Source organism: Carlito syrichta, unplaced genomic scaffold (assembly GCF_000164805.1).
Source record: "Carlito syrichta isolate Samal-C Ts95f unplaced genomic scaffold, Tarsius_syrichta-2.0.1 Scaffold303316, whole genome shotgun sequence".
NCBI classification, from domain to species: Eukaryota; Metazoa; Chordata; class Mammalia; order Primates; family Tarsiidae; genus Carlito; species Carlito syrichta.
In genome coordinates, this window is record NW_007247412.1 from 443,109 (window position 1) to 467,957 (window position 24,849).

Consider the following 24,849-nt stretch of genomic DNA (forward strand, 5'->3'; position numbering starts at 1 on the left):
CACATTCCTTGCCCCTCACTGCATAATCATGGCTTTTTAAGCAATAGAAGCCCTCTGGATTTTGTCAAAATGTTACTGTGGTATCCTTGGGAGAATGGGCTCATGGTGAATTATTTTGTGGGTGGCTTTTTGTATTTTCCAGAATATCTAGTGTAAGAATGAAATACTTTGCTTTGAGGTAAGGAAGGGTAGAATATATTGCAGTTAGACAACGGATAAAGAGAATGTTCTCAGTTTTGGTTCTCTGCTCTGTCACTTTAAAACTGTGGGACTTCAGGGAATTTCCTCAGTTTTCCTTAGCCATAAAATGGAAACACTGATTTCTTCCTGCATTGAGAAGGCTGAATGAGACAATGTCCTTTGAAATTGCTTTGTAAACACATTAGGGCTGGCTGGGGTAGCTCAAACCTGTAATCCCAGTACTTTGGGAGGCTGAGTGAGGGGATTGTCTGAGCCCATGGGTCCAAGAACAGCCTGGGCAACTTGGAAAGACCTCATCTCTATAATAAATCAAAAAATCAGCCGGGTGTGGTAGCGCACGCTTGTAGTTCCGGCTACTTGGAAGGCTGAGGCGGAAGGATCGCCTGAGCCCAGCAGGTTGAGGCTGGGGTGGCTGTGAGTGTGCCACTGCCCTCCAGCCTGGGTGACAGAGCGAGACTCCAACTCAAAAAAAAAAAAAAAAAAAGAAAAGAAAAGAAACTGTATTGCATCCAAATCACAACTCTGGATATCCTGGATAGAATAATCCTGGATTATTTTCCACATTTTACTAATGAGAAAACAGAAGTGATGAGGTTGGTCTGAAGCCACAGAGTAGAGGTAGCCTTCAAGCCCTGGCCCTCCTGGTTCCCAGACCTGCTCACCTGCAGGTTTTTGAGAGGGTTCCCTACATGGCCACTGGGACCAAGTCTACCCTTGAATCCTTGTCACCTGCAGAGGTCTCATAGATCCTGAGAGCCCAGAGCTGACTGTGTGGCCTTGGGCGGTTCTATCCTTATCATCAGGGCCTCAGTCTCCCCATGACTAAAATGAAGGCTAATCTTTTATTTTTTTAAAGTCAGGGTCTCACTCTGTCACCCAGGCTGAAGTATGGTGGCATGATCATGCCTCACCACTGCTATGACCTCCTCAGTCCAGCCTCCTGAGTAGCTGGGACCACAGGCCTACACCACCACGCCTGGCTAATTTTTTGGATTTTTTGTAGAGACAAGGTCTCGCTAGGTTGCCCAAGATGGTCTCAAACTCCTGGACTCAAGCAATCCTCCCACCTCGGCCTCCCAAAGTGCTGGGATTACAGGTGTGAACCACTGCGCCAGGGAAGGGATAATCTTTATCCTCCCATCTCAACATGGGTAAGACATAACCTGATATGGAAGCAGTTTGGGGTTTACTGCAACTACCCATATAGATATTAATAAGCTGCTTCATCTTTAGGCCACACGGTCTTCTCCGATTCCTTTTCCAAATGCAGTTTCTTAGGGGGACCAAAAAAGTGTCCCTCTGGGGGGAGGAAAGAGTGACAAAAAGCCACTCAAACAAGACTGAACGGGAACCAGTCCCTCACTGCTTCCCCAGTCTGTGACCACAGAGCACACGTGTGAATGTGCACGAGTATGTGCCTGGGTACATGCACACACATGCACGGGGCTGCCTGGGGTCTGGCCCAGGAGTGCCCAGTCCACCTGCTGCTGGCCGGACTCCAAGTGGGCAGCAGAGGGCTCCTTTTTTTTTTTTCTATCTCATGCAATAGAAATCAGCTCAGCCAGAGTTTCTCTGGTAAAAATTCTTCAAATAGGGTTGGAGGAATATTTTTCCTTGGGGAAAACTCACTCCCTAAAGAGAGCTGGGTGTCTGCCCAGTCTTGGATAGGATTTTTTTAAAAAAGCCCTGTCAGCAGGACTTGGAATTACAATTCACTGTTGCCTTTTCCCCGGCCTCTTCTTCAAACCTACCAGAAAGGCCCAGAAGCAACAAGAAAGGTTGGGCCTCATGAATTCCCCCATAAAAGTCACCTTGAGCCCTACTCTCTACTTTCAAAATGGCTACCCGGGGCCTGCCCTCGGATAGGGCTTCCAGGACGGCTTGACAGCTTGAGTCCTGCTGAATGACACTTCTCTTTCTCCAGTGCCCTTCAGGGCCCTGGGCTGTTCTGTGTACCCTCGTCCTACCCTTCCACTCTTCACTTCTCAGCTAACTTTCAGCTGGTCCATCTGAGGTATTGATCTGGGGAGGCACTGGGCAGGGCTGCTTCCCCGTGGCTCTCCCGGGACCCTGTGGGAGTGACTCAGCCGGAGCCGGCTTCTGACCACTTGGGGCAGGCCATTCTCAAGCAGGCACCTCAAGCCACAAAGCCAGTACTGTCCCCAACTTCTCGAGAGGGGGAATGCTTGTCATGTCATTATGACACACTGCCAGAGCTGTTTTTCTCTCTGGAAGTTGGACGATTCCTAGCACACGCTCCAATGTGTCACTACCGAGATATGAGTCAGTCGAAGGCTGAGGCCGGATGGACTCACTCAGCCCTGTAGGGAAGGAGCCCCGAGCCAGTGCTGTTCTGGCGTGTGCCTGCGGGGGCTGGGACAGAGGACAGTCTCTTCTCTCTCCTTCTCACGATGAGGTGGCCACCTTCATCCCAACAAAGTACGGCGCAGAGAGGGGCTCTGGAGGAGGCCACCCGGGTAGGAGGCGGTCAAGGTGGTAGTCCCTGTCTCTCCCGCTGGATTGTACCCTTTTTCCTCCCTTTGGGGCTAGCTGTCCCTTCGTGTTCTGTCCCTGCACTCTCTTTAAGACTCCAACCCCAGCCAGGCTCGGTGGCTCAGCCTGTAATCCCGCACTTTGGGAGGCTGAGGTGAGTGGATTGCCTGAGCCTGCGGGTTCGAGACCCGCCCGGGCCACTTGGCAAGACCTCATCTCTACAATTTATCCAAAAATCAGCCGGGCGTGGTAGCACGTGCCTGTAATTCCGGCTACTCGGAAGGCTGAGGCGGAAGGATCGCCGGAGCCCAGCAGGTCGAGGCTGGGGTGGCCGGGAGCGGCCACTGCACTCCAGTCCAGGCGACAGTGAGACTCCAACTCAAAAAAAAAACAAAACTCCAACCCCAGTGCAGGCCCAAACCCTGCTCCTGGCTCCTGTTGCGTCTCTGGAATAGGCTGGCGATGCACAAAAGAGCCTCTGTAAATTCTAAGGATGAACAAAAGGCAACAGCCACAGACGGTGCACGTGACAATGCCTTCCGAGTGTCCAGCCACTGGGCTCGAGCCCCAAAGGACGCGGACACTTGCACAAGCCCCTCCCCAGGTTGTCCCTTGGCCGCTCTCGGCCCAGTTCTGTGAAATGGCATCCTCTCTTCTATCCATGTTTACCTCTGGTCTCCTAGCAGCATGCCTCCCTCCTGGCTGAGATCCCATCCACTCTTCTCACCCGGCCAGGGCCTCCCCCTCGGGCCTCGTTTTGGTGGGACGGGCTGGTTCATGCTCAGCTGACTAGCAGAGCTGAGAGGTGGAGGTGGAGGGCGGCTTCCCTCTTTCCATCTCAGGTGGCAACTCTCTCCTCCCCCCACGAGGAGGGGCCCCTCCCCCATGTGCAGGGAAACGGCCCCACAAGCCCCACAGAAGGCCACAGCTGCAGCCGTTCTTAGGTAACATGAGAAAACAAACGCCATTAAGAACCACAGTTGCCTTCTGTGAAGGGTAGGCAATGTAACAGTCTCAGAGTCCCCACTGTTCCTGAGAAGATGATCAGTTATTCAGTTAAAAACCTTGTTGCACCAGGCACGGTGGCTCACGCCTGTAATCCCAGCACTTTGGGAGGTGGAGGTGAAAGGATTGTCTGAGCCCAGGGGCTCGAGACCAGCCTGGGCACACTGGCAAGATCTCATCGCTACAGTAAATCAAAAGAGTAACCAGGCATGGTGGTGTGGGCCTGTAGTTCCAGCTGCTTGGAAGGCTGAGGAGGAAGGATCGCCTGAGCCCAGCAAGTCGAGGCTGCGGTAGCCGTAAGTGTGCCACTGCACTCCAGCCTGGGTGACAAAGTGAGACTCTGACTAAAAAACAAAACAAAACAAAACAAACCTTGTAGGGGCTGGGGGCAGTGGCTCATTTCTATAATCCCAGGAGACAAAGACAGGAAGACTGATTGAGCCCAGGAGTTTGAGACCATCCTAGGCAACATGGTGAGACCTTGTCTCTACAGGAAATAAAAAAACTAGTTAAGCACATGCCTGCAGTCCTGGCTACTCAGGAGGCTGAGGCAGAAGGATCGCCTGGATCCAAGAGGTGAGGCTGCGGTGAGCCATAATCATGCCGCTGCACTCTAACTCTAGTCTGGGTGACAGAGTGAGACCCCAACTCCAAAAACAAAAACAAAAGCCAGTGCCATAGTTAAGGATGTTGGTGACCTAAGCTGTGTCAGGTCCAGACCATCAGCAACTCTAAAGTGACAGTCTTTCAAAATAATCACTGGTGTTTCTCAGGTCAGTTAAGACTGAGGGCAACACCAGGTCGTTGCTGGTCAGAGAGGAAGGTTTGAACTTCTTGCCCTGGCCCCTCTCATCCCAGGGCTATCTTCCTACTTGAATGCCCTCATTCCAAGGCCAAGTGGAGTCCACGGAAAGCTCTCCATCCCAGATTTCAGTGCAGCCCTGGAGGGGCCTTCAAGGTCTCAGGGACTTTGTCTAGAAAGGAAGATGTTAACTAGTCATGGAGGATGAGTAGGTGTCAACTCAGACATGAGAGGGGAATGTGGCTACAAGGGACACCTGATGAGAAGGGATGAGGGCCAGATGGGCTCGGGGTTGGCAGGGAGCTTAGGGGAGGGAGGGGGAGGCTGGCTGCTGTACAGACCACATTTTTCTGTGTTAGGGCTGACACGAAAGCACCATAAAAATATGCTAGCCACTGGACCAGGATGACCTACACACCATAGCTTGCCTTGTCTCCCTCCTCTTCCAAGACACAAATATTTATGTACCATGGGGAGGTCTAGGTGGAGGGTTAGTTGGCTCAGGGTGGAGGCCCTCTGATAAATGGCCTCTCTTTCCATCTTGGTTTTCCTGTGACGTTGCTGGGTGGTTTGCCTATTTCCAGTCTCAGATTTCCTTGCTTGCAAGAGACTAACTTTTTGCAGAAGGGATGTGGTCTCTTTGCTCTGGGCTCTTTGACGCTTCGTGGGTTGAACTCCAAGTTCTCCCCCTCGCCTCCTCTCTGCAGGACAGAGAGGTTCACAGGGTGATGGCAGTGGGTGGGCGGGGCCTGAGAAGGAAACGTGGGAGGAATGAGGTTTAAAAATAAAATAAAATAAAAAAAAACAGGGCACGAGAACTCCCTATAAAAACCCAGGGGCAGTGGAAAGGGTGCAGACTGCGCTCATGAGAGCTGGGTTTGGAGTCCTGATTTGCACTGACCTGCTGGACCATCCTGGGGAAGTGGTGTGACCCCTCTGATCTCACCTTGCTCATCTGTGCCCGGAGGAGATTGGGCCAAATCACCTCTGAGACTCTCCCCAGCTCTGACCTTCCCCAAGTCCATGAAAACATGAAGACAGCTGGGCTCGGTGGCTCAGCCTGTAATCCCTCGCTTGGGGAGGCTGAGGTGAGTGGATTGCCTGAGCCCGCCGGCTCGAGACCCACCTGGGCAACTTGGCGAGACCTCATCTCTACAATAAATCAAAAAATGAGCTGGGCGAGGCAGCGCGCGCCTGTAGTTCCGGCTGCTTGGAAGGCTGAGGCGGAAGGATCTCCGGAGCCCAGCAGGTCGAGGCTGCGGTGGCCGGGAGCAGTCACCGCACTCCAGTCTGGGCAACGGAGTAAGACTCCGACTCAAAAAAGAAAAAAAAAGAAAACATGAAGGTATAACACTGTGGTCCACAGGAAAATAGGAAAATGGGATACCTCCCCACCCCCGGGACTGTTCTATTTCTTCCAGGTCTGTTGCTATTCTGGTGACAGTTACATCCCATAACCTGAGTCTCTCCAACTTGCTGCTGATCCGGGAAACGCAGTGCAGTCCCTTCCTCTCGGATGAATCCTGGAGTTCGCAGTCTGTGACAGTGACCAGAGGGGACGCATGGCTGCTGCTTCCCATGTGACCCAACGGTCTCCAGGAGGAAATGTCACTGCGTGTTATTAGGTGGTGGAGCCACAAGCAAGTTCACATCATCTTCCAGCGAGGTGGGGTGGGCACAGGAAGTGCGCCCGTGGGAGGAATCGGCTTTTGTTGATGCATGAGCTTCTTGCCTAATGATTTCCCATTTGTCGCCGTGTAAGGGGAAGATTAGATATTTATGCTGCCGAGAGGCACAGCATACTAACGAGGGCACCGTTGCCCAGGGGCAGGGCCGGGTCAGCTTGCCCACCAGCCCTGCGCTGTAGCGGGAGGGAAGATGGTCTGGCTGCCAGCAGGAGTCGGACCCTCAGGAAACTCGCCTGAGGGTGCAGGGGGGCTGTCTGGAGGCCAGGGGACTTATCGAGGGTGAGAGTAGAACTGTCTCCACTGTCTGGGCCTCCGGCAGCCTCATAAGGCCGCTCCCTCTGAAGCTGCAGGGGAACACCCATTGTGAAAGGCCAAGTTTAGAAATAACTTAAATAAGAACACCCAAGGCCAGGAGAGCTGAGCAACTCTGCTTCCAGCCAGGTCACAGCCCTGTCTGGACCAATTAGCTTTGTTTTCCAGCAAGACACAAGAAACCTTTCGCCCCAGGGTCCCAAATGCCTTAGTGACTGGCTGTGGAAGGGTGGATGCACATTCATCACCCCCTGAGCAAGAAAAGCTCATGGACTTGGAGGCCTCACCTGGGGTGCAAGTGAGCTGTCACTCAGCTCTGGGAGAGAGTGGCCCGACTCCTGCACTGACCACAGAGGCCCCTGGTGAAGGCTGCCTGGGGTGGAGCTTTGACTCCACACCTCTCCTCATTCCCTTTTTGGGGGTTTTGATGGATCATCAGCAATCTTTTTCTAGAGGACCCTTGGCTCCTTGGGCAGTTCCAGAAAAGTCAAGGGCCTATTGGCTTTAGAACCTGGGACCAGACTCAGTCAGGATCTGAGCTTTGGGCATGGAGGAACCCCTCAGTGCATTCTCCTACCCCCAACAATTTCCTTGCAGTCACTGTCGCATCTGAGTTCTGAGATTAAAGCTGACATTTTTATTATTCTGGAGCCGAAAAAGCTGCCTCTGGCTTGATCCTCCCATCTGACCAGAAAGTCCTTCCAGGGAGGCAGCCAGGCTCTTCCTCCCCTTCCCTCTTCATTGAGGAAACCAAAGAGAAGGGTCCACCCAGCTGCCCTCTGCACCGGCAAGGGTGAGGGAGTAAATGGGGGGTACACTGGGCACTTCCACCCACCGGCCCGAGGAAGGGGGTGCGAGAGGAAAGCAGGGCAATGCGGAGAATGATGAGAATGACAACGCAGGGCCCGGGGAGAGTGGGGAAAGGAAACGTCCAGCAAGTAAACAAGGGAGCCTTGCAGCCCAATGGTGACTGACGGCTGCTGACTCAGGAGCATGGAGGGGATCAGGCAGTTGGGAGGGCCACGGCCAGGGCTCCCTCGGGCCGCTCAGACAGGCGGCAGGGCTGGCCATCTTCGTGCCTGGGGAACAGTCTTCATGGGCTCCGGCAGCCTTGCTCCCTTCACACTTCCTGGGACTTCCGTGCGACCCTGATTTCAGCCTTGCTGGCCTCGTTTGGAAAGCTCTCCTTCTCTGCTTCAAGCCTGGCTCGGACCTACGCTCAAGTGTCCAACCACTAGGGAATTCAAGGCAGAGTTCTAGACACACTGAGCCTTGCTGTGAATTCCTGATGGAAGAGCTTGTCTTGGCCCTTGCCCCTTGCCTCTGTCCTAGCTTTTCCCTCAGGTAGGATAGCCCACCCCTGCTATTACACTGCCATGCCAACCTTCCTTCCTAGACCTTAAGTCTCATTTCAGGAGCTAGCCCTCTAGAAAGTTCCCCTAAAATAATACAACCCACGCCCCAGGTTTCCACAAACCATCTCCCCCAGTCAGGCTCCACTAAAACTTTGGCTCTCATTAAGGCTGGCGAAAAGCTCCTTGATGCCAAATACAATGGCCAGTTCTCAGGCTGTGTCTGACTCGATTGGACACCGCATCTCATAGAGTTGACCCTTCTCTCTGTCCTCCTAAAAACATTCTTTTGGTTTCCCAAGACACTGAAACCTCCCGGCGTCCTCCTTATTTCACCACTGCTAGTCACAGGCTCCTTTGCTGGATTTGCCTCATGGCCCCACATCAAATGTTAGAATGCCCGGGGCTCCATCCTGTTCCTCTTCTCTATTCTATCTGAACGTATTCCCATTGGGACCTCATCTAGTCTTGTGGCTTTTAACACCATTTATATGCTGACACCACTTAAATTTTTTCTTTAACCAACAATCCTGGACTCAATTTTTTTTTTTTTTTGAGTTGGGGTCTCTGTTGCCCAGGCTGGAGTGCAGTGACATGATCACTGCTACTGCAGCCTTGAGCTCCTGGGCTCAGGCAATCCTTCCTCCTCAGCCTCTTGAGTAGCTGAGACTAAAGGCACGCGCCACTATGCCACACTAACATTTAAATTTTTTGTAGAGATGAGGTCTCGCTTTGTTGCCCAGGATGGTCTCAAACTCTTGTGCTCAAGCAATCCTCCCACCCCGGCCTCCCAAATTACTCCCGGGATTACAGGCATGAGCCACTGCACCCAGCACCCAGTCCCATCTGTGTTTCAGTCTCACTGGCACTTGCTGTTCTTTGATCAAGGCGGGCACCCTCCCTTCTCAGGGTCCCGGCATCGTCCTTCTCCCTGCCTGGACCTCTTCTCCTCCAGATATCTGCATGCGTCTCTCCTTCCCATCTTTCAGGCCCACTCAAATGGCATCCGCTGAGGGCGGGCTCCCCTGCCCGTGCTGTTTGACCCTGCAATCCTGCCTGCAGCCCAGCCTCCCAGCCCCGACTCTCCGGTCACACGTCCCTGGAACATTTTCTCCATGGCGTTTATCACTCTCAGACAGACTATTTGCCCGAGTCATCTGTCTCCCTCCACTTAGCGCGCCAGCTCCAGGAGGACAGGGACTCGGTTAATGACTGCGTCCCCAGTGCCCAGGACTGGCTTGCCACCCAGCAGGTGCTCAGACAGATCGCTGCTGAATGGTCAGTCCCCGGGCTACTCCTCCGTGTCTTCCTCCTTCCCTTTCCTCGGTCCGTCTCCTCCTGGGTCCTCTCTGGGGCCGCCCCCTTCCTCCTTCACCCCGGCTGTGGGCGTCCCCCAAAGCCCAGTGCTTGTTCCTGGATCCTCCCTCTGCTGTCTGTCTCCCCATCCCACTCGCTCACTCTCCCAGCTTCCATAATCACTGCTAGCTCCCCCTTTTCCTTTGCAAGCAATTTAAATAACTGTGTGCCTTTCATTCGATTTTACTGGCTCTGAAACCTCCATTCAGCTGTAAGCTCCTTGAACGCAAAGCCTCTGTTTTTCCCTTCAGTACCCCGTTGTTCTTGGACCCCAACTATGTTCTTGAGTACTCACTAAAGACATGTTTTTCTTTGTTGTATGTTTGTTTGTTTGTTTTTGAGTTGGAGTCTCACTCTGTTGCCCAGGCTGGAGTCCAGTGGCACGTTCACAGCTCACCGAAGCCTCTAACTCCTGGGCTCAGGTGCGATCCTTCTGCCTCAGCCTCTCGAGTAGTTGGGACTACAGGCATGCACCACCACACCCGGCTTGGCAGTCTCTAATCCAGGTCTTGGCAGTATCTAATCCAGGTGTAAGCCAGGACTGTGTTCTCACCCAAGGCCTGGGTCTTCTTCCTGTTTCATGTAGTTGCTGGCAGAGATTATGTCCTCGCAGCTATATGTAGAGGCTTGTTTCTTCAAGGACAGCTGGAGATAGTCTTTGAAGTTAAAGGAGGCCCCATCGCTCTTCTAGGGACTTTCACTTTTTAATTTTTTAATTTTTTATTTTTGTAGAGATGAGGTCTCGGCCAGGCTGATCTTGAACTCCTAGGCTCAAGCTATCCTCCTTCCTCGGCCTCCCAAAGTGCTGGGATTACAGGTGTGAGCCACCAGAAGACATGTTTAGTGGATAAAGATTCAACACGCACCTCACGCTCCTGCCCATCTCCCGGTCAGGATAGACCTGGGAGCCTGAGATCCAAGGTGGACGCTTTGAAGGCATGGCATCAGGCTGCCTGTCAGTGAGCCTTTGGGAGGCTTCACCCCAGAGTGATTTAATGAGTTACGGTGGATCAATTAGCCAATTCTTTCGCTCTACTTGAAAAAGCCTTCTGTGGCCACTCTGGCATCTCGCTCGACTTGAGTATGTGGGCGTGAGAGAGGATACAACAGACATTTTTTTCTGGCTAGGAAGGAAATTTTACTTGATCTGAGCCAAAAGGCTGAGAAGTGATAGGAAGGAAATTTCCTTTCAGGAGGCCCATCTTCTCTCAACATGCTGAGCCAGCAAGGACCTGCGTGTCCCCAGGACGACAGAAGTGCTTTCCTGCCCCCCACATCAGACTGTGGGGCCTTGAGGACCCACTGGAGTTTAAGCTGTTGTATTCCCAGCCTGATACATAATGGTTACAGTGTTCGGTGGCTCAGCCTGCAATCCCGCACCTTTGGGAGGCTGAGGTGAGTGGACTGCCTGAGCCCCGGGGTTCGAGACCCGCCTGGGCAGCGAGACCTCATCTCTACAATAAATCAAAAAATCAGCCGGGTATGGTAGCACACGCCTGTAGTTCCAGCTACTCGGAAGGCTGAGGCGGAAGGATCGCCGGAGCCCAGCAGGTCGAGGCTGCGGTGGCCGGGAGCGGCCACTGCACTCCAGTCTGGGTGACAGAGTGAGACTCCAACTCAAAAAACAAACAAACAAAAAATAATGGTTACATTGCACGCAGCTATTACACACAAAAAAGAGATCTCCTTTTATTTTTTTTGAGTCGGGGTCTCACTCTGCTGCCCAGGCTGGATCACTACTCGCTGCAGCCTCGACCTCCTGGGCTCAGGCGATCCCTCTGCGTCAGCCTCCCAAGTAGCTGCGACTATAGGCACGTGTCACCACAACTGGCTTATTTATTTATTTATTTTTAAATTTTAAAATTGTGGGGTACAAGTCAGGGTTAGGTATCCAAATATTCATGGTGCAGTTACCCTTGTTGATGAGGTGTGCCCCGCCCTCCCCAGGCAGATCTCAACTACTGTCAATGCCAGCTCCCTCCCTCCCCCATCGCAATTTCCCGCTACTGTCAATCCTTTTATTACAGTATTACGGTAACAACTGGCTAATTTAAAAAAAAATTTTTTTTTTTAATAGAGACGAGGTCTCACCGTGTTGCCCAGGCTGATCTTGAACTCCTGGGCTCAAACAATCATCCTGCCTTGGCCAAAGTACTGGGATTACAGGTGTGAGCCACCATACCTGGTCGAGACCCAATCTTATGTGAGAGACGTTCTCTCTACATTCTACATTCTTCCCCAATCCAAAGAAAATAGAGAAACATACTCCCCTACCTTTGACCTCAGAAGGGGTCACTCTCTGTTCTTCACTGCCGTCAAAGCCCGACCTAAAACTTTCCTTTCCTAAAAACCATTCCAGACCAATCTCACCTGACTCTGATTTCTTCGTCTCTCCTCAACCCTTGGGCACATGGCTTTCAGTAGAGAAACTTGCACAGTGGTGTTGCAAGCATCCTCAACTCATCTGAGTTTCTTAATTCTGGGGAATTCCAGGGGTCTCCCTCCACCTCCCCGGCAGGCCCGGTGTGCCCCCTCGGCTCTCCAGCCAGTGGGGCACTTTAGCTTGAGGGATGGAGGGCCATCGAGCCCACCCTACCATTCCTCTTAGCCTGGGCACTCTAACGAGGGCTCTTTCTTTGCCATCCTTTCTGGCAGCCAAGCCAAGGCACTGACCAGCACACAGGTGGCATTCAATGAACAGCTGTTAAATGAAGGAGAAATACATGTCAAACCCAGTGCTCACTGGAAGGACACTGGGCCAAAGGAAAAGGAATCTGAGTGTCAGCACCAAATCTCCTCCCTGAAATGACCGAATTTTGAAATAAATGAGAGTACCCAACCAGCCCACAGAGAAAAAGCAAAACAAAACACTCCTCTGAGTTCCTTGGAAGAGCTGCATGACTTCAGTCTCTATTTTCTGTCCCAAGGAACAATGTAACCACACTTCCCTCTGGCCGAGCAAGGATCCTGGGTTTTATGGAAGGCCGGAGTCCAATCTTGGCTCTGGGACTTCCTCTCTGGGTGACACGGAGCACGTCACTTAATCTCAAGCCTTGACTCCTTTGTTTATATATAGGGGGCTATCCTAAGGGTTGTGGTGAGGATGAAATGTGACAAAGTAGACTGTGCCCTTGGTACCTAGTGGGTCCCCAGTAGGAAGGAGCAACCCTCATAGCCCCAGTCAACAGGGATCTGGAAGGAGACGGGGAGGGAGCTGAAGAAACGTGGCTTAGGGGGAAAGAAGGAAGAAGGGTTGTTGGTGTAGGCCTCCACGGCAGAAACCTCCAAGAGGACATTCTCCAGGGGCTTGAAGAGAGGACTGACTCTTACTGATATCTCTGGGAGGAGAGAGGGGATGTCTGGAAATCCTGCCCAGGGGTTTATCAAGCTGGGGTTTGGGCCCCTGCCATGGAGACCAGATTCCTGGGGATTGGGCAGCTCTGTGAAAGTGAGAGCCAAGGACGTCTCCCTGGGAGAAGCTGAGACTCTCAGAACTTTGGAGATGGCTTAATAAGAGGAAAAGGCAGCCAAGAGAGGGGAAGTCACTTCCAAGTTCATACAGAGAACACGTGGCATGGCTTAGACAAGGCATAAAATAGGAATAATAATATCCAACAGCCAGTCAGAACAGATGGCCTGGGCCGAGGGAGAAGGTCAGGCTTGGGCGCAGAAGGGACCCACAGGCCAAGCCAGTGGGAGAGGCACTGGGTAGACAGGGCTCAGAAGGCTACTCTGTGACAGTGCGGTCCTGTGTAGCTAGTGTGCTCTGTTTTGTTTACTACATATAATACCACTTGAAGCCAGACGCCATTATTATTCCCATTTTGCTGATATTAAAACGGAGCCACGTAATCTCATGTAAAACGAATGCCCATCATCCCAATACTTTGGAAGGCTGAGGCAGGAGGATTGCTTGAGCCCAGGAGTTCAAGACCAGTCTGGGCAACACAGCGAGATCTCACCTCTACAATAAGTAGAAAAATTAGCCGGGTGTGGTGGTGCGTGCCTGTAGCCCCAGCTACTCATGAGGCTGAGGTAGGAGAGACTTGAGGCCAGGAGGTGGAGTCCGGGGTAAGCCGTGATTGTGCCACTGCACTCCAGCTTGGGCGACAGAGTGAGACCCCAACTCAAAAAAAATCAAACAAACAAACAAAAAAAACTGAGCCCTATTTTAGATAATATCCCAAGGTTGCAAAGCTAGAAAGCACAGAAACTAGAACGCAACACAAATTGGTCTGGCTTTTTCTGCCCAGCTCTGCTCATTCCCAGGCTAGAGACCCCAAAGGCCTCCCTCCCTCCCTGCAGACCTTGAGTCCAGGGTCTCTGGAAGCATACAGAACATTCCAACACCCCCCAAACAGCACACACACTCACAAACACGCACACATGCATGCACACGCCAACCGAGCGGGGACCTGGTCAGGCAGGAAGATGGCCAGGTCCATGAGCGCCACCAAGCACGGCACGTATTCACGGCCCCAATCACAGCCTTCACCTCCTGCCGCAGCGAAGGAGAGGGCACAGCGCCAGGAATAGTTGTGTGCACTGGGGTCTGAGGCCTCTGTAGCAATAACTACAAGATTACAGAGATGTTAGCAAACCCGGTGACGGAGGCTCTATTATCATGATAAATCTACAGCTTTATATAGAAATAATGAGACGGGGCAGATGGGGGGAGGGACCAGCAGGGTGAATTTTAGCCAGCAGACGCTCTGGCTGGAGAGACAGTGGCAACCCCCGAGAATGCCCGGGAGACCGCCAGGGCCCTTGGGCAACCCAGGCGGGAGGAGGGGCAGCGGGAGATCAGGGCAACCCTGCCCAGGGCTGGAATGGATGCCATGCACTCTGGAGTTGTCTCCCCAGGCCTGAGTTTCTTAATTCCAGGGAATCCCAGGGGCCTCCGTCTCCCTGCAGGCCCGGCGTGCCCTCCCGGCCCTCAGTCGACTGCTGGCTGTCTCCATGGTTTCCTCTGGAACAGCCAGGGGTGGAGAGGCGAGAGCTTGAAGCTTCAGATGTGCAGTGAGCCAAGAGCCAGACTCCCCGGATGTGTGCCTCCCCTTGCTGGCCTTGAAGCTCTGGGTTCAGTGAGAAAGCCACACAAACGCCTCAGGTATGCTACTTCAAAGCGACTCAGACACCAGGGCAGGGGTGGAACCGGAGACCCGCAGGGTGCCACCTGCCAGGCTGAAGCTGACTCTCCATACAAGCTTGAGGCACAATGCAGGCAGCATTCAGGGCAATTGTGTGACCACCGAGCAGCCTCCCGAGTCCCTTTGCATGGCGCCTTTCCTTCTGCTCAGCCTGTAGCTCGCTGACCCTCTGCTGTGGTCCAGACTACCTGGTCTGACTCTTTGCCACCCCAGACACAAACCATTACTTGAGGGAATGCACAGGCTGGGTCTCTCCCCTCCAAGCTCTACCCATTTTCAAAAACACTGCTTGGGCTTCTCCTCCAGGAAGCCTTCCCAGGTTAACCCCACCTGGCCCTCACTGCTTCTTTAATAATCCTCTCCTTGGGCATGGATACACAGCTGTATTTGAATTAAGAAAGCCCTGGGTCATTCAACAAGAATGTGCTATGTTCAGCCCTGAGGAAAAATACAGGAGAAAGTCAAACGTGGGACACGAGCCATTGGGAGGACTTTACAAGACAGAATGCGGTTCGGTGCATCACTAGGGGACACAGAGGGGCAGTTGCTATAAGACCGGGAGGCAACATGGAAGACTCTGAGAAGCAGGTTGGTTTGCACCAAGCAGAGAGGCTGGGGCCAGGCCTGCCTGCTTAGGGGAACTTGTGGGCCAAGGCAAGAGGCAGGAATGCCAGATGTTTGTCAGAGACCAGCCTGGCTGGGGCAGAGGACATGCCAGTGTTCCTGAGCTCAGGTCCATGGGGCAGCTCTGGGGTTGGAACTGGTCAGCCGTGCTCACCTGTGCTATCCCCCACTCCCCTGTTTATGGGATTTCACATACACCGAGTGCTCTTTGATCCTCGGGGACTGTGACTCGAGCCTGCCTGGCCCCCAAATAATCAAAATGTTACAGTTGGTCCAGCAAAGCAGGCACCGGCACCAGCCTCTGGCATCCCTGCCTCGCCTCTGCTTGAGTGCTTGCTGCCAGGGGGTGAGGCTGCTCTGAGACCGTGTCTGCTGGAGAGCTGCGGAGGGGAGGGTCCTGGGGGGCTCAATTGCACTCACTTCAGACTGCAAGTGACACAGGGTGTCTGAGCATGGCCCCGGTTCTGCAGCTCGGGCAACTCCGGCGCCTGCTGCCCTCTGCTCCTGGCTGGAATGCGCCCCCTTCCTCCTGGCCTCTACAGTTGTTGATACCAGTCCTTCCTACCCAGTTGAAGTTTCCCCATCCTGAGGACCTTCAAGGACTGTGTAGCCACAGCAGTCGACAGCATTTGCTGCCTTGCACTGGCAACTACTGCACGGCACTCTTTTCCTTTTTCTAAAGTCAGCGTCTCACCCTGGCGCCCAGGCTGAGGGCAGTGGCATGATCACGGCTCACCGTAGCCTTGACCTCCTGAGTAGCTGGGACTACAGAGGCACACCACCATGCCTGGCTAATTTTTGCATTTCTTTGTAGAGACGAGGTCCCGCTCTGTTGCCCAGGCTGGACTCAAACTCCTGGGCTCAGGCAATCCTCCCGCCTCAGCCTCCCAAAGGACTGGGATTACAGGTGTGAGCCACCATGCCCAGCCATGGGATTTCTTGTCTTTGTAATCAGATTAGGAGGAGGAGATGAAAGAGGAGAAGACTACAGTGATACTAGTTGAGGATGACGAGAATGATGGTGATTTGTCCAGTGTTCTTTTTTTTTTTTTGAGTTGGAGTCTCCCTCTGTCGCCCAGACTGGAGGGCAGTGGCCGCTCCCAGCCACCGCAGCCTCGACCTGCTGGGCTCCGGCGATCCTTCTGCCCCAGCCTTCCAAGTAGCCGGAACTACAGGCACGCGTTACCATGCCCTGCTAATTTTTTATTTCTTGTAGAGACAATAAAAGGTCTCACCAAATTGCCTGGGTGGGTCTCGAATCCGCAGGCTCAGGCAATCCACTTACCTCTGCCTCCCAAAGTGCTGGGATTACAGGCTGAGCCACCGAGCCCAGCCGGACCAGTGTTCTTTGGTTGATTTGCCTTTCTTGGTAGCTGGGCTGGGAAAGTGGGTAGGGGACAAAGGCAGGGACAGCCACAGAGTTCTAGGATATGGGAAGCTACATCCAGGTAAGGGTGTGCTTGGGCACACCCCACCTACTCACTCCAGGATGAGGCTGGACTTATGCCTGGAGCTGCCGACACGGACAGGAGGGCCAGGCTCTGGCCAGGGGTAAAGGGGGCTCCCAGGAGGGCTGGGCTGAGCTCTGCTTCCCGCAGCCCTGGCCTTCACGCCCCTCCCTGGGCTGTGGCCTCACCGTGAGGAGGACCAAGCTGCTTTTCTCTACCTGTGCGGTTGCCACAATGAAGCCACTGCCTTGGGAGACCACGGGGGAAGAATCGCACCAGATATAGACCTCAGAGTGATTTATAGAGCGGAGCTCCCAGGCCTGGGACTGGCGCGCAGCTGCTGTTCTGATCCGCCCCGTCTGCCCGCCCCATCTGTCTGCCGGCCGCCGGCTACGTGTGTTGCTCTTGGCAATGGCATTTCAGGAAAGCAAAGCGGGGGGAGGCACTGGGACATCGGGCTGGACTGGTCGAAGTCTGCACTCGCGATGAGAATCGGGTGTTCCCAAGGCCCCTCCTGGGGCAGAAGTGGAGCCCACCAAGCTTTCTCTCTTTGAACAGAGCAGGATTTGTATCCCTTGCCCACCAGAGCAGGACTCATTTTCCCAACCTGTCTCCTCACAAATCCAACACAGAAACTTTGACTTTTGACTATCTAAAGGGAGGTCTGCAGAGTAACCTCACTCTCCCCCGCCACCGAGCTATAGCGCAGGAAATATCCAGGGACACACTCAACCAGTTAGCTCTCAAGATGCCACACGCAAGGGGCTTGGTGGAAACGTCCTGCTGGGCTCTCAGCTGCCCGAGTGGGCTTAGAGATGTATGCCAGCCACACCTGCAGGAAGTGACCAGAGGCCTCCTCCACCCTGCGGATTGCAGCACGCCATCTACACCAGACCACAGAGCTCCAGATGTGCCTTCTCCAGTTCCCCGTGCCAAACCTGCTCTCCCTTCTCTTAAAGCCAGCTTGAGCTGCAGCCCCGGGTCACCTTCCCCGGTTAATTCCAGCTGGTTGTGACCAGTCCAACATTCACCCCCCGGGTGCGGGTGAGCCGGGTCTCCTTCTGGGCCGGCCTCGCCATCTCCCAGCCTGCACTGGGAAGACAACACCCAGAAGGAGCTCTGCTGTGTGTCGTCATTCGTGCTGTTCACAAGGCACTTGCTGCTCTCCTTCTGGGTTCTTGGTAGGATTACCTTGCCCTTGCCCCTATGATATGAGGAGTTGCCTTATGTCTTGTTTTGACTGGTGACATGTGAGTAGAAGTGACATGTGTCACTTCTGTGTGGAAGCTTCAGGAACGAGTGCACGATTTGCTACATCCTCTCTTTCCTGATATCTAGCATGGGGGCCTGCATTGAGATGGAGCCTCTGATGGGCCTAGGTGGAGTAGAGGCCCCAACCAAGCTGCAAAGCATGTGTAACACGAACAGGATATAAACCTCGGTTGTCTTAAACCATAAGATCCTGGGACTGTTTGTTGCTGCAGCATGGCCTGGCTCAGCCTCACTGATACACAGCCTGTTCTCAATTGCCTATTCCAAGCCTCTAATACACATCACTGTCCTCAGTAGATGCTGCTGTCAGTCTATGGGCCTGGCCCAATCCCTGCCCATGATCAAAGGGACATACAATTTTATAGATGGCCAACCTGAGTCTTAGCAGGTAGAAAGAACCACCCTAGGGCATGCCATCAGAAGCAAGAGAAACATATTCCCTTCCCTTCCCATCCACATAGGCAGGGTTCCCCCAGGTAGGCTGGGCCACTGGGCAGTTTCTTCTTTATATCCCCAAAGGCAAAGGCCCCTTTCTCTCTAGATAGTGAGGGTGTCAGGACTTGTCGCCACCCCCCCCCCAGCCCAGAACTGCAAATCCTCGGGAAGCCAAGGAAGCCAAGCTGTACTCACACTCGTGGCATACTGGATGTCCTTCCAGATGGAGGTTTCCCGGGACAGGTCAGAGGCCTCAAAGAGGTTGTCCAGGATGACCTCGCCAATCATGTCATGGCGGGAGAAGCGGTCGAAGTCAAAGACACTGAGATGCAGCTTGCGGTCAGCCAGCTCCTCGTAGGGCACAGGGAAGTGGAAGTTCTCGTCAAAGGTGGGGTTCAGGGTCTTGCGGTGCACCCGGGTCTGCAGCTTGCACTTGCGGTCGGGCAGGAGGTAGATCTTGACATAAGGGTCGGAGCTTCCGCAAAAGTCCTTGGCAGGGAGGTCGAAGGCCTTCAGGATGCGTACGATCAGGGTCTCACTCTCGTAGTCGTAGCGTAGGCTGAAGTTGATCTTCCCGCAGCTCTTGGTGGCCTCAGACTTGGCGTCGTCCCCGTCCACTGACTTCTGCTTGTAGAGCTCTGGCTTGATGCGGCCGATGCTGGTGGGCTGCTCTGCGGCCGGTGGCAGCTCGTTGCCGTAGTCGACGCTGGACACGTGCATCTGCCGTGGCAGGTGGCGCTTGAAGGACGTGTGCCTGGGGTGGGCAGAGGCAGGAGGGGGCAGGGAGAGGGCAATCAGGGCTCAGGGGGCACAGGCAGACACAAGCCTGGCGGCCCTGGCTCGTCCCGTCCCTTGCCGAGTCTCCCTTTCTTCCCTCTTGACCCCGCTTTTCCTCTGCACACATTTTGTGTGCAAGGTGGTGGTGAGCATTCTGTGTCTTAATACATGTAAAGTAGTTGGCACAGTGCCTGGTATATAGTAAGCTCAATAAATGCAGCCATTGCTATCATCATTCTTCCTGTTTTTCTATTATCCGCTTTCTAGGTTTCTTTCCTGGTAGACATGACCCTGGTTCCCTCATTAAACCTTGAGAGCTGTTAGGAGAAGGACTGTCCTTTCTTGCCCTCAATGGGACACTCCCTTCATCACCATTACCGTCGCCATTTATTGAGCATTTGCTATAGGATAGGCAGTGGATTGGTTACAAGCATGAGCTTTGGCGTCAGACTGCATAGGTTCATTTTGGCTCTGCCACTTGGTAGCTATGTGACCTTGGGCAAGTTATTTAACCTCTCTGTGCTATAAAAATGAGGATTTTAAGAGTACCCGGGGGTGGTGGTTCATGCCTGTAATCCCAGCGCTTTGGGAGACCAAGGCAAGAGGATTGCTTAAGACCAGGAGTTTAAGACCAGCCTGGACAACACAGCAAGACCCTGTCTCTACAAAAAAATTCCAAGAAATTAGTCGGGCTTGGAGGCACGTGCCTGTGGTCCCAGCTACTTGGGAGGCTGAGGAAGGAGGATTGCTTGAACCCACGAGCTGGAGGCTGCGGTGAGCCGTGATCATGCTACTGCACTCCAGTCTGGGCAACAGAGTGAGACTGCAACTCAAAAAATGAATAAACACATAAATTAAAAGTAGCAATTGCATAGGACTGATGTGAGGGTGAAATGGATCAATACATAGACATTGTTTAGAACAAGGCCAGGTATCTCGCAAGCGACATGTGTGTTAGCTGTCGTTATCACCAGAATTCTTTCATTGATTCCCCCTCATAAAAGCCATTCACCTGTTTTACAGTTGGAAAAGTGAGGGTTACGGAAGGTGAGCAACTTGCCTGAAGCCATATGACAAACTCTACCCACGTGCCCCTCAGCATTTCCAAGCCTGGCCTCCAGTCTATAGACCAGGCCTCCAGGCCTCCTTCACCTAGGTTGGTCCCCTGGCATCCTGGAGAGACACTGCAGGGACCCAGGAATCCACAAGCACCTTAAGTTCTGAGTAAACAAATGCCTCATGCATGACACACCACCATCTTTTAAAAGTTTTCATGGGTTGGGTTTGGAGGCCAAGGTGAGTGGATTGCCTGAGCCCACGGGTTTGCGACCAGTCCAGGCAACTTGGTGAGAACTTGTCTCTACAATTAAAAAAAAAAAAAATTAGCCGGGCGTGATAATGCACACCTATAGTTCCAGCTACTTGGAAAGCTGAGACAGAAGGATCACCGGAGCCCAGCAAGTCTTGACGCTGGGGTGGTCATGAGTGCCACTGCACTCTAGCCTAGGCGACAGAGTGAGACTCCAACTCATAAATAAACAAATAAACAAACAAATAAATAAACGTGTTCGTGAGCCAGGTGCGCTGGCTCTCATCTGTAATCCCAGAACTTCAGGAGGCCAAGGCAGAAAGATTGCTTGAGCCTAGGGGGTTTGAGGTCAGCCTGGGCAACATAGCAAGACCTCATCTCTAAAAAAAAAATTAAAAAAAAAAAAAAGTGTTCCTGAATTTAGTGCAGGTTTTTGTCATCATGTGCTTCTTGTTGTTGCTGTTTTCAGTTAAACGATGCCATAGATAAAACGGCTGCTGTGCAGGAAACTCTGGAAGGTTTCCTTATTCTCAAACTGTTAGGACTCTCTGGCCTGATCTCCCAGCACCGCAGACTTTAGCCAGCAAGCTTTACTGACGTATCCCTACACACACCCCGAACTTTTATGCCTCTGGGCCTTTGCATATTCTTTTCTCCCTGCCTGAAGAGTTTCTTCCCCAATACACACAACACTCCCCTACCCCACCCTCCAGCTCCCCCCACAACCACACACATCTCAAGTGCACGGCACCCCGTCCCAAAGACTCCCCTTTTGTGAAGTCCTGATAGCCTGTCACAGCTCGCACCATCTATGTCATATTTCTCAATCAAAGGAAGAGTCACGTGTCCCACGCTTCAAATCACATGGTCTCTGACCCTCACAGGCTGGAGTCTCATTAGCGTGTTAAATTAGGGAGTGTGGATGCAATGGGGGTCAGGGAAGGAAGGGGTCCGCCCTCACCTGGTGGAGGACGCTGGCTCTGTGGTTTGTCGCTGCAGCCGTGTGTGACGCATGATGTGCTCCTTGACCGACATCTGCACCTCAGCCGGGATATCTGGGGACGTGTGGCTGATCTTCACAGCCGCCTCCAGGAAGCCCAGGGCGCTGGGGTCCTTCAGCTTGTCCGCCATGTTGCCTCTGGAGCTAGGGCTCTGAAGCGCCTCCAAGGTGGGGTTAGCAGAAGAGGGACTGGAGGCCTCCTTGTTCCTCCAGGGCATCCAGCACAGCTTCCAAAAGAGAAAGAGAAAAACTGCCACCAGGGCCACGCCACACACAATCACTACCACTGCGAGGAGGCTGACAGAGGCGCCTGCCCTCGGCACGGGCCAGGCAGGGAGGGACAGAGACAGACAGAGGTGGGGAGAAGCAGGCGGGGGTGTTGGGGAGGGGCACACAGAAGGGACGAAGACGGAAGAAGAGAGAAGAATGGTCATGAGAAAGCTGCCAGGTCAGAGGAGAGACGGTTTCAGGGTCGACTCTCGACTGTCCACGTTGTGGAACCTCCTCGTGTTCACCTGTCTGATCTCTCCATCAGCATTCCCCCTGCCCCCTGGCCAGCTTGGGAAGCACCCGGACGGTTTCTCCTGCTGCATCTTGGCACGTATACAGGGAAAAGAAAGTCATTGAAATAGCAGCCTATGCAAATGTGCGAATTTGTGAAGTGTGCCTGTTTGGATGCTGTTTGACTTTCTATCAGAACTGCTACTATGGCCAGGCTTGGAGCCATGTTTGTTTATAGCTCTCTTCCTTGACAGGCTGTGAAGCCCTGGGTGGCAGAGGCTGGCTAAATGATCCCCTTCTCTTCTTTCTTCCATCCCCACTGAGCCCAAGACAGGCGCTCAGCAAACAATGAGTTGACATCAGGGAACGAGACTGAGTGTGATCTCTTCAAGGGCAGGGATCAGCGTCTTCTGTGTTCCCAGAACTTTGCACACAGTAGGCTCAATAAATACTTTTAAGTTGGAATCTGATCCACCTAGTCTATTTCAGGGCTGAATACAGGCACATCTTGTTTTATGGAACTTTGTTTTATTGCACTTTGCAGATACTGCGTTTTTTACGAATTGAAGGTTTGCGGCAACCCAGCAATGAGCGAGTCTGTCGGTGCCATTTTTCTAATGGTGAGTGCTCACTTCATGACTCTGTACCACGTTTGGGTAATTCTCGTGATATTTCAAACTTTAAAATTATGATTATACCTGTTAAGGTGACCTGTGATCAGTGATCTTTGACATTACTATTGCCATTGTTTTGGGGGGCCATGAACTGTACCCATATAAGATGGCCAACTTAACGATAAGTGTGTGTGTTTTGACCTCTCTTTTGGCTGGCTGGCATCCTCCTTAAGCCTCCCTATTCCCCAAGACACAACAATATCGAAATTGGGTCAATTAATAACGTTCCATTGGCCTCTAAAGTGTTTAAGTGAAAGGAAGAGTCACATGTCTCTCGCTTTAAATCAAAACACGATTAAGCTTCGTGAGGAAGACATGTCGAAAGCTGAGATAGGCTTAAAGTTAGATCTCTTGTGCCAAACAGTTAGCCAAGCTGCAAAAGCAAAGCAGTCGTTCTTGAAGGAAATTAAAAGTGCTACCACAGTGAACATGCGAATGATCAGAAAGTGGAACAGCCTTACTGCTGATATGAAGAAAGTTTTCGTGGTCTGGTTAGTTCAAACCAGCCACAACACTCCCTTAAGCCAAAGCCTAATCCAGAGTAAGGCCCTACCTCTCTTCCATTCTGTGAAGACTGAGAGGGGTGAGGGAGCTGCAGAGGTGGGTTCATGAGGTTTAAGGAAAGTAGACGTCTCCATGGCATACAAGTGCAAGGTGAAGCCGCAAGTGCTGATGTGGAGGCTGCAGCAAGTGACCCAGATGGTCTAGCTAAGATCACAGATGAAGGTAGTTATGCTGAACAACAGATTTTCCGTGTACAGGAAACAGCTTTCTATTAGGATAAGACTTTCCTAGCCAGAGAAAAATCAGAGTGTGGCTTCAAAGCTTCAAAAGACAGGTTGACTCTTGTATCAGGGGCTGATACAGCTGGTGACGCTAAGTTGAAGCCATGCTCGTTGACCATTCTGAAAATCCTAGAGTCCCTAAAAGTGATGTTAAATCTATTCTACCTGTGGAATGGAACCACAAAGCCTGGATGACAGCACTTCTGTTTATAGCATGGTTTACTGAATATTTTAAGTCCACTGTTAAGAACAGTGCTCAAGAAAAACAAAAGATTTCTTGCAAAATGTTACTGCTCATTAACAATGCACTTGGTCACCCAAGAGCTCAGACAGAGAATGTACAGAGACATGAAAGTTGTCGCCCAGGCTGGAGTGCAGTGTCACGATCATAACGATCACGGTTCATGCAGCCTCGCCCTCCTGGGCTCAGATGATCCTTCCACCTCAGCATCCCCATAAATTGGAACTACAGGTGCGCGCCACCATGCCCAGCTAATTTTTTTATTTTTATTTTTTTGTGGAGATGAGGTCTTGCTATATTGCCCAGGATGGTCTCAAACGCCTGGGCTCAAGCAATCCACTACCTCAGCCTCCCAAAGTGCTGGGATTACAGATATGAGACATCACACCTGGCCAAGTCTTTAAGAAATATACTGTAAGGCTATAGCTGTCAAGGATAGTAATGCCTTTGATAGACCTGGGCGAAGTCAATTGAAAACCTTCTGGAAAGGATTCACTATTCTAGATGCTACTAAGAACACTCGTGATTCATGGGAGCAGGTCAAAATATCAACATTAACAGTTTGGAAGAAGTTGATTCCAACCTCACGGATGACTTTGAAGGGGTCAAGACTTTAGTGGAGGAAGCGACTGTAGATACAGTGGGAATAGCAAGAGAACTAGAATTAGAAGTGGGTTCTGAGATGTGACTGAATTGCTGCAATCTCATGATAAAACTTGAATGGATGAGAAGTTACCTTTTTTTTTTTTTTTGATTCAGAGTCTCACTCTGTCACCCAGGCTGGAGTGCAGTGGCATGCTCACGGCCGTTGCAGCCTTGACCTGCTGGGCCTTCCTTCTGTATCGACCTTCCAAGTAGCTGGAACAACAGGCGTGCACCACCACACCTGGTCCAATTTTTTCTTTATGATTTATTGTAGAAACGAGATCTCGCCACGTTGCCCAGGCTGGTCTCCAACCCCTGGGCTCTGGTAATCCTTGAGCCTCTGCCTCCCAAAGTGCTGGGATTTCTAGCATGAGCCACCGCGCCCAGCAGTTACTGCTTATGGGTGAGCAAAGAAAATGGTTTCCTGAGATGGAAACTTCTTCTGGTGAAGATGCTGTGAAACATTGTTGAAATGACCACAAAGGATTTAGAATCACACATAAACTTAGTTGATAAAGCAGCAACAGAGTATGACAGAATGGAATTCAATTTTGAAAGAAGCTCTACTGTGGATGAAATGCTATCAAACAGCATCTCATGCTATAGAAAAATCTTTCATGAAAGGAAAAGTCAATCAATACAGCACACTTCGATGTTGTCTTACTTTAAGAAATCATGGCCGGGCTCGGTGGCTCAGCCTGTAATCCCAACACCTTGGGAGGCTGAGGCGAGTGGATTGCCTGAGCCGCGGCGGTTCAAGACCAGCAACTTGTCAAGAC

General features: G+C 52.2%; 1 protein-coding gene across 2 annotated transcripts in view; it reads right to left on the minus strand.

Annotated features, from left to right (window-relative positions):
- SYT6 (synaptotagmin 6) overlaps nucleotides 1-21,457 on the minus strand; it is a 55,754-nt gene extending 34,297 nt beyond the window's left edge. For both annotated transcript variants that reach the window (XM_021712498.1, XM_008058383.2), the window contains exons 1-2: nucleotides 21,186-21,457; nucleotides 18,334-18,892 (exon numbers count right to left, since the gene is read on the minus strand). In XM_021712498.1, coding sequence (XP_021568173.1) covers nucleotides 18,334-18,892; nucleotides 21,186-21,442 — 816 coding nt within the window. In that variant the 5' untranslated portion in view covers nucleotides 21,443-21,457. The remainder of the gene's footprint in view (nucleotides 1-18,333; nucleotides 18,893-21,185) is intronic.
- Between the last annotated feature and the right edge of the window lie 3,392 nt (nucleotides 21,458-24,849).